At 41.5% G+C, this 10,000-nt stretch overlaps 1 protein-coding gene across 1 annotated transcript in view; it reads left to right on the top strand.

Annotated features, from left to right (window-relative positions):
• The window catches only part of LOC138962983 (uncharacterized), an 11,147-nt gene that overhangs the window by 944 nt on the left and 203 nt on the right, over positions 1-10,000 (top strand). Inside the window, exons 3-13 of the mRNA XM_070334954.1 lie at positions 872-1,031; positions 1,422-1,592; positions 2,681-2,772; positions 3,622-3,848; positions 4,241-4,491; positions 5,078-5,303; positions 5,661-5,750; positions 7,280-7,491; positions 7,805-8,005; positions 8,985-9,156; positions 9,530-10,000. The exon at positions 9,530-10,000 is cut by the window's right edge and continues 203 nt beyond it. Of these exons, the coding sequence (XP_070191055.1) occupies positions 872-1,031; positions 1,422-1,592; positions 2,681-2,772; positions 3,622-3,848; positions 4,241-4,491; positions 5,078-5,303; positions 5,661-5,750; positions 7,280-7,491; positions 7,805-8,005; positions 8,985-9,156; positions 9,530-9,645 (1,918 nt within the window). The 3' untranslated portion in view covers positions 9,646-10,000. The remainder of the gene's footprint in view (positions 1-871; positions 1,032-1,421; positions 1,593-2,680; positions 2,773-3,621; positions 3,849-4,240; positions 4,492-5,077; positions 5,304-5,660; positions 5,751-7,279; positions 7,492-7,804; positions 8,006-8,984; positions 9,157-9,529) is intronic.

Genomic DNA, 10,000 nt, shown 5'->3' on the forward strand with positions numbered 1-10,000 from the left:
ACGACAAACGTGTTTGTCTTGGTGTTTTATTCGTTTAGGGTCGCACGATTTTGTGTGTGTTGTTATCGTTGGTTAATCTGAATTGACTGCATCAATTGAGTTCTTTGAACTGCGTCTTATGTTGCATTGTCCACATAAACATGGCATCGAAACATTCCTTTTGTGCCGCATGACAATTAGATGACCACTATGACATTCCGCGTGTCTTAGCTTCATTACTGCATGAGAACAAAATGTAACTGACATGCACAAATGTGACCCTCCACCACGAAATGAGTCGCATGTCACCTCGCGCGGTTCTGCGCTAGGCTTAATATAAGTCCGGGGAGTGTCTGGTAACAGTGTGAGGGTCACCTTAGTCACAGGCTTATAACTCAAACAGTTTTCGCTCTTTTCTAAAACGGGTTTCACCACTGGATAGAGCATAAAAAACTCTTTAGGAAAATGTAAACATATGAAAATCATGCAAAGGTGACATGCGACTCATTTCGTGGTGGAGGGTCACAAATGTTTAGTTGTAGCTGTTCTGATTTTTTCTCTCAATTAACGAGAGGAACGTAGCTTCAGTGAATTCGTTGTTCGAAATATTGTGTTTTCTGTTCAACTGTATGGATACTATTTCACATGCAATACATCTGTTTGTTGAATACCTTGAGGGATCAAGAGGCAGCTTTTTAGCGCTTTAATTGGTTTGATAATAAACTGTCCCATCACAAATATTTACATTCGAACGCTTTCGCCTGGTATTTTTGAAGGAGTATTCTAAAAAAAAAAAGAAAAAAAAAGAGTAGAGTTCACACAAATTCTCGAGGCAAGCTCTGTATTACAGCGGAACGCTAAAGCTATATCTAGCCTTGCATTTACTTCACAGTTATGACCTGTTGTTCCGGGTGGCCGAAGCGACAGGGGTGGAAGTGAGAGGAAAACACAACGACTTCGTCAAACAGGGAAACTACGGGGGGCACACGGGTGCCTCCTGCTTCTCCCCCGTCATCAACATCATGAGGGACTCCAGATGGGGAAGGAACCAGGTAAGATTTTCTTAAGTCTGGTACCTACCACAGAAAAATGTCTTTCATTTGTGGAAAAGTATTTGATTATGTTGACGGAGCGTCGTGTGTGTATATTTCGTTCCAGCGCATTAAATGAGTTGGATGCACACAACTACAACAACAACAACATTAACAACAACATTAACAACAACAACAACATTAACAACAACATTAACAACAACAACAACAACAACAACAACAACAACAACAACAACAACACACACACACTCACACACTCACACACACACACACACACACACACACATACACACACACACACACACACACACACACACACACACACACACACACACACACACACACACACACACACATAATTTTCATTCTGCTCGCGTGTTTACATGTCAGGAAACGTACGGCGAAGACCCTTACCTGTCCGGCATCTATGCTACGGCCTATGTGAAAGGTCTCCAAGGTAACGACCCTCGCTACGTCCGTGCCAGCGCTGGATGCAAACACTTTGATGTTCACGGTGGTCCTGAAAACATTCCGGCCAACAGAGGCTCTTTTGATGCTGAAGTAAGTTGTTTTTACAGGGTGACCGAACCCCCTTTCCCCCAAAAAATAAAACAATAAAAATGAAAATAAAAACGTACACATCTGTTGGCCGAAGTACTTCATATTTGAAATTGCACAAAAATTAGACCAGTCTTGCATATTAAGCTAAGTTAATGTACACCACACATGAAGTAATTCGGTGATCAGACGTAGAAGTAAATAGCATTTGTGTTGGTTGCATTTGTTAGGTTGATAATGTCAACGCAATTGTAAGGTTAGTGTTCTTCAAGTTTTCAATCGATTTTACAACGCTTCGAAAAAAAACCAAATGTGCACTGTGCTCACTCGTGGAATAGAAAATAGAAAAGACAAATGATATCGTTCATCAGTCAAACAAGTAAAACCTTTGATGTAATCCACAATAGATCTGTCAGGGCGTCAACATGCGACAACTGCAACTGCAGACTTGAACACAAACCGAAATTCAACGGCCTACTTATTTTGTGAATAGTCGGATTTGTTTATAAATAATTGTGTCACTGACACCGTTAGCAACATGCCAATTGACTTGAACGAAAATGTCCACTCTGCGCAGACAAGAAACACTGCTGTTCAATGTTGGTAAGTGCAAATGCCCTTAGTGTGCTAAAAGCCTGCCCATAACAGTGACGGTTGATACGATCGTTCACGCGGGGAGAGATTCTGTAAATCAAGCGTGTGGCTGGAATATGGAAAAAGATGCACTTGTGTTGCATATCTCAAATGCAAACGTTGATACGTTTTTTTGTGTTTATTTATAATGACACATTCACAAGCATTTTCACTGATAAGTCACAGCAATGACAAAGCTGAACACACATGTGATATTCAGTTACTTCGTACATTTTCAGAGCACGTCCCGAAAATCAGAGGAATACATTGACTATTGTAATAATGTACATCACTTGTCTTTATCCAACCGTTACTAGCTGTTGATACGGAATCCATTTTTTAATCAGCTGAGTCTGTTTAATTAAAAGTATACTTTCTACCTTTTGAATAACGTGATCTGTTTTTGTTTGGCTTATTTTTTTATCCGTCAATGTGTAACACAAAGAATGTCTTCCCAGGTATCGGAGGAGGACTGGAGAATGACACACCTGCCTGCTTTCAAGAGATGTGTGGAGGCTGGCACCTACAACCTGATGTGTAGCTATAACAGGTACGTCGTGAATGCGGTTTGGCAAACCGTGTTCAACCAATGTAATCATTCTCGATGCCACACATGCTCACTTTGAAGGTATATTCCCAAAAATTAGTGTGAATATTTGAACATTTAAAGTACACGTGAAAGTATAAAGTATGCAGTTTATTTTGAACATATTTGTTTTGGGAAGTGCAAGGTTAAGATTTTGGAGGATCGAAAGATGTAGGAAGTACTGCCCCCTTAAAGGTACTGAACTTGTCAAATCCAGGTGCACGGAGCCCCTGGGGCTTTTAGTCATACCTCCGGCAGCTATCCGTTAGAAGAACTACCAAGTTTCATTGAATTGCACCCAAAGAGTCAAGAACTGCGATTTTTTTACGAATTAATTTCGTACTCGGACCCGGCTGGTCTTGACCTATTTTTGGATCTAAATTTAGATCAGGTAGATCACCACATCATGCACAAAAAGACACGTCACTAGCAAACTATGTCAGACATCATCATGAGTTTGTGTAAAACAAAATGGAGGCCGGAATCACTCAGTTGAATCGAACTCCGACCAAACACCACGTAATAACTAGGTTAATTTATGCACTCGCGTGAACAAGAAACTGTCGAGCTTCACAGATGTCGTCGTTGGGTGGTTTTGGGTTTGTTTTACTACCATAGGAGGATTTTTGAACTGTAAATGCACTCAGCTGCAACAAAAACGCAAAACGAAGGCTGTGAGCTGCACTGTGCCTTTAACAGTGAATTTGTTTGTTGTATCATGGCCACCACTTTCTGCGAACTTTGATACGGTCTGCTTCTCCCTATGTTATTGTACTTTGATATTTCCCTACGGATTTAACCTTGTTCCTTCAGAATCAATGGTGTACCAGCATGCGCCAACAAGAAGCTACTGACAGACATCACACGAGGAGAGTGGGGATTTAAGGGCTACGTCGTCAGTGACGAAGGCGCCATCGAGAACGTCATCTCCCAGCACCACTACCTCAACAACAGCGTCGACACCGTGGCTGCCTGCGTCAATGCTGGCTGTAACCTGGAGCTGTCTGGAAATTTGAAAACGCCTGTCTACTTCTCTTTGGGTGAGCATGCTTACTTATCCTAATCGTTTTAATGTTTTGATTTTTAACTCATCCGAATTGTACCTGACTCTGAGAAAGTAAACGGAATTCTTGTCCTCTTTGTATTTTATTTTAAATAATTATTATGTCGGCTTTGGCTTCGCCGGACTCAATCTGGCCATGCTGTACTTTGGGTATTTTTATCTAAAAATGCTTGCTATTGTTTGTTATAGCTGTCCTGTTATGATGACTGGAGGTCAAATGGTTTATCGAGTCACGATTACATTTGCTGCATGTTATTGTGTCTGGATGAACTTGTTACATCACGCCTTTGCTCTGTTTACCGATACCGAACACTCAAAAGATGTAAATGAATTATGTTTTTTTAATTTTATTTACAACATAAAAAACAGTTGACGCGGTGAAACAAGGAAAGGTCACAGAGGACAAAGTACGGGAGAGTGTCCGACCATTGTTCTACACCAGAATGAGGCTGGGCGAGTTTGACCCACCGGAAATGAACCCCTACAGCAAACTGAGCTCGGCGGAAGTGGAGACTGCTGAACACAAGGCCCTGGCTGTGGAGGCAGCCATGAAATCCTTCGTGCTGCTCAAGAACAACGGGATTCTGCCTCTGAAGGGGAAGCCATATAGCAAAATCGGAGTAAGCGTAAACATAAAACATTCAAGTGTTCCTCAGTTAGTTCAAGTTTCATAAACAAAAATAATTGAACTAAGGAGACCTTAACAGCGCATGAACTGCATTGTTGAACTGATACGCTTGACTTTGTATTAAATTCTCTCTTCCCAAGCTAGAAGCTGGACCGTCAGAAATGTGTTCGATTTTATTTCTAAAATACAGGCACATAACTTGGTCATGTTCTTAGCTTGAACGATTTTGTTAAAAACTTAGTTCTGGCAAGTCTGAACTGCGGCATATGCTCTTTTTTGTGTGGATCTTGTATTGCATATTTGTGCAACTCAAAATGTATCCGTCTGGCATTTTCAACGATCAACATGCAGAGACAGCTTTAAACTTATCTATCTATCTATCTATATATCTAACTATCTGTATATTTATCTATCTATTCATCTATCTATCTATCTATCTATCTATCTATCTATTTGTCTATCTATTCATCTATCTATCTATCCACCTATATATCCATCTATCTATTCATCTATCTATCTATCTATCTAACCATCCACCTATCTATCTATCTTTCAACATCATGTCACATAATGTCCAGGTGGTTGGTCCCTTTGCCAACACTACCCAGATTACCGGAGATTACTACCCTATCGCGCCGGACAGCGTCAAGACCACGGCGCTACAGGCACTGACCACTCTCGCACAGAACGTCCAGTTTGCCCAAGGCTGCGACCAGGTCAACGCCAAGTGTGTCCAGTATGACTCTCAGTCGGTCATCAAGGCAGTGGCCGGCACCGATGTCAACTTCGTCCTTCTTGGAACTGGTATGTAGCAGTAGAATCAGAAAATGTAATGCGTCAATCACCAAAAGAAAAGAGAATAAAGCATTGGGAAAGCGACCAAAAGGCTATTGACAAAGAAATATGCTTGTGTATCTAGCACTTACTCTGTACATAATTATTATTGATCGAAAAGTCATTTTTTGCCATTGATGTTTTGCTTTTCTTTGTGAATCGTAAGGTTGGAACTGCTTAAATTTCAGGCACAATCAGCGAGGCTGAGGGTAACGACAGACCTGATACTGAGCTGCCTGGACAACAGAGGCAACTTGTTTCTTGTTGATATTGTCCTGCGTCGCTTGGTGAAACATAATGTTGAGATTGGGATTGCTTTATTTTCAGGGCAAATCAGCGAAGGCGAGGGTCACGATAGAGCTGATACTGAACTGCCCGGACTGCAGAAGCAACTTTTGCAAGATGTTCTGGCTAACAGTAAGTTTCATTTTTTTTTCATTTCATTTTCATTACTTTATTGTCCCATCGCTGGGAAATTCGGGTCGCTTCCTCCCAGTGGAAAGCTAGCAGCAACGGAGTCGCGCTACCCAGGTGTCTGCGTGTTTAGGTGTATTCAGCCACCTGCACTTATGGCAGAATGACCAAGGTCTTTTACGTGCCATTGTGATGACACGGGGGTGGGACATGGCTTCCGTCTCTGGGTCTGCACATAAAGTTGACCCGTGTCCGTCCCGGCCCGAATTCGAACCTGCGACCTTTCGATCACAAGTCCAGTGCTCTACCAACTGAGCTACCAACTGTAATAGTGTGAATGTTAATTTTAAAATAAAAGTTATTTCATCAGCTTATTCACACGTGTTTTTATATTTAGTCAAGTTTTGACTAAATATTTTAACATCGAGGGGGAATCGAAACGAGGGTATGGTGTATGTGTGTCTGTCTGTCTGTCTGTGCGTGTGTGTGTGTGTGTGTGTGTGTGTGTAGAGCGATTCAGACTAAACTACTGGACCGATCTTTATGAAATTTGACATCAGAGTTCCTGGGTATGAAATCCCCGAACATTTTTTTCATTTTTTTGATAAATGTCTTTGATGACGTCATATCCGGATTTTCGTGAAAGTTGAGGCGGCACTGTCACGCCCTCATTTTTCAACCAAATTGGTTGAAATTTTGGTCAAGTAATCTTCGACGAAGCCCAGGGTTCGGTATTGCATTTCAGCTTGGTGGCTTAAAAATTAATTAATGACTTTGGTCATTAAAAATCTGAACATTGTAAAAAAAAATAAAAAAGTATAAAACGATTCAAATTTACGTTTATCTTATTCTCCATCATTTGCTGATTCCAAAAACATATAAATATGTTATATTCGGATTAAAAACAAGCTCTGAAAATTAAATATATAAAAATTATTATCAAATTTTTTTTTTCGAAATCGTTTTAAAAACACTTTCATCTTATTCCTTGTCGGTTCCTGATTCCAAAAACATATAGATATGATATGTTTGGATTAAAAACACGCTCAGAAAGTTAAAACGAAGAGAGGTACAGAAAAGCGTGCTATCCTTCTCAACGCAACGAATATCCCGCTCTTCTTGTCAATTCCACGGGCACTGCCTTTGCCACGGGCGGTGGAGTGACGATGCTACGAGTATACGGTCTTGCTGCGTTGCGTTGCGTTCAGTTTCATTCTGTGAGTTCGACAGCTACTTGACTAAATATTGTATTTTCGCCTTACGCGACTTGTTTCTTCTTCAAATTAACACTTTCAAACTGGCAGGGTTCAAATTTAGGATACACAATGAATTCCATGACTTAACTGAAAACTGATAAGAAGTTCAAGCTAAAAACCTAACTTTATTCACACCCACGCCTCGAAAAGCAGCACAGAAACAATTACATGCTTAGAAACCAAGCAGGCAATGCACGACATTTTCTCTTCAGTGAGTCAAATATCATTGTTTAAGTACTGTTATACAATTATAATAATTATTGATTTTTGTTTTAGCCAAAAATACGTCCGTCGTGCTGCTGCTGTTCAACGCTGGCCCTGTCAATATCTCCTTCGTTGACCAGGATCCCCGTGTAGCGGCCATCTTGGAATGTTTCTTCCCCGCCCAGGCCACAGGCGAGGCTATAGGTCACGTGTTGCTGAATGACGTCACAGGCGCGGTGCCTGCTGGGAGACTGCCGTACACATGGCCAATGTTGGCTTCACAGGTTAGAAGCTGACGATCTTTGCTGTGGCTCAGAGTTTGTGTTATACGGCATATCCTTTGCAGCTTCAATGTTTACATGAGAATGCTGCAGTGGCGGGATAACTAACCAACCAATCTCTACGGTTCCTGTATTTGGTGTCTTGAATCTTTGTTTTCATATTTTTTTACACCAGGAAGTAGGTTCTAAACACTTACTTCTGCAGATGTATGATCTTCTTTCGTCATTCAATGATTCCAAGTACTGGATGTAATATCGTTTGTCAGATTTTTTCTGAGCTCAGATGTCTTTTGGTTCATTTCATATTTACTTGCAGCTTCCTCCCATGGTGAACTACTCGATGCAGGGCAGAACGTACCGCTACTTTGAGGGGGAGCCGCTCTACCCGTTTGGCTACGGACTGTCCTACACCACGTTTCAATATTCTGACCTGTCTTACACGAGCGCCATCAGCGCTGGTCAGCCTCTGTCCGTGTCCCTCACGGTGACCAACACTGGGTCAATGGATGCCGATGAGGTGAATGATTTGCTTAGTGGTGTGGGTATAATACGGCTCCTGGTTCTTACTTACTAAGGCCCTTTGCCCCCAGCAGAGGAAATGCCATTGATGGCGTTTATCCATCGCACTCTGCTCTGGGCTGTTCTCTTTCCGCTTCTGTCCAGCTGTTGTCTTGCTTCTTTAGTTCTGCCTCTGTGTCACGCCTCCAGCTGTTTCTTGGTCTTCCTCTCTTTCTTTTCTCCTGCGGGTTTCACGCCATAGCCTTGCGGGTGATGCTGGATGTTGGTTTTGTGAAGGTGTATCCAATCAAGCCCCACTTGTTCCTCACGCTTCCCGCCCTTTGCCACAACTCTTCATTTACACAATTTGACTGCCCACCTGATCTTAAATACGTGGTCCCTTTGCTACGAACAAAAATCAAGAACTCTTGTGAGATGCACGTAAGGTCTGTACTACATCTTAAAGATAACAAAAACTGAACAAAGGGAATTGAAAACGATAATTTGTATTAGTTAGTTAGTTAGCTGTTGCTTTTCGGGTCCAGCGGACCATAATAGGCCAAATCAGGACCCGATAATTTGTATTGCATTTTATCTAAATAACCAAGTGACTGTGGTGAGATAAGCGAAAATTCGTATTATTTTGCTGTCCTTGTATCGGTGAGTAGAGAATTATTTTGTTGTTCAACTTTGCAATTCATCGTCTTTCCGTGTGTATATTTATTGCGGGTTGGGAAAATATTTGAACTTGTCTGCTGTTCCATAGCTAAAGTGCATAAAACTACTTTTGATTGAATTGGCTCTGAACTAGAGTGCTTTACACATATTGTATACCTTTTCAAAATGTCAACGTGATTGTAATGTGTGTATATAAACTGTACTCATCATTTGGATGAAACCAGATTAAACGAAGCCACCGTGCATCCTGTTTTTGCCCTTCCGAATAGACTCAAACATTTCAGTATATAGTTCCTCACATATCATTGTTACTGGTGCAGGTTGTACAAGTTTACATCCAATGGAAAGATGCGTCACTTCCGGCCCCCAAGATTCAACTGGCCTGGTTCAACCGTGTGACGATAGCAGCAGGCCAAAAATCACAACTTTCTTTTGAAGTTGAAGCCAGGACCATGGCACTCTGGATCAACGATGGCTGGTTTGTCAAACCAGGTGTGTACGTAGACAGGTGTGGGCTTTGATTTGTGTGTGTGTGTGTGTGTGTGTGTGTGTGTGTGTGTGTGTGTGTGTGTGTGTGTGTGTGTGTGTGTGTGTGTGTGTGTGTGTGTGTGTGTGTGCTTAATATATGCTGGTACGAGAACCAATGTCATTTCTACTGAATAGTTGCGATTAATACACTGCAATTAAAACATTAAAAGCGGTCTCTTTCTGACAATACTGATGTGTCAGGCCTTTTTTAGTTCAACTTCCAACAACAAACAACCTGCTATAGAGTAATCAATCTATTGACGTTTCTTCTGAACTGGTGTGCGTTTTTATTGGCGAAAAAGAACAATTTCAGTAATATCTGTTACCTTTTTTACAGGAACGATGGAGATATTCGCTGGAGGCCAACAGCCGAATGTGAAGCGTACGGTGCCTAGCAACGTTCTGACTGGTGCCTTCACCGTCACTGGAACCAAATATTTGGGTCGATACTGAAGATAGCGACGATGCACATAACGAGCCAAAAGTACTTTGGTTTAATTTTGATTTCCCCTCGTCAAAAATGTATGTTCTTTTGTGTACTTCTGTTTTTGCCTTTGAGTTAATTCCCTTTAGCTTTATGTTACTGAATCAAACCGTTTGTGTCAATGGATTTTTTCCTCGCCTTCTATCTTTCTGTCTCTGTCTTTCTGTCTGTCTGTCTCTCTCTGTTTGTCTCTCTGTCTCTGTCTCCGTATCTCGTTCTCACTGCCTCGCTCTCTGTTTGTCCGTCTGTCTGTCTGTGTCGATCTTTCCTTTCCTTTCTATTTCTAGTGTCTAATACAATGCCTGGAAGTCGACAAGCCTTCTT

The sequence above is a fragment of the Littorina saxatilis genome, linkage group LG3 (assembly GCF_037325665.1).
Source record: "Littorina saxatilis isolate snail1 linkage group LG3, US_GU_Lsax_2.0, whole genome shotgun sequence".
Classification (NCBI taxonomy): domain Eukaryota; kingdom Metazoa; phylum Mollusca; class Gastropoda; order Littorinimorpha; family Littorinidae; genus Littorina; species Littorina saxatilis.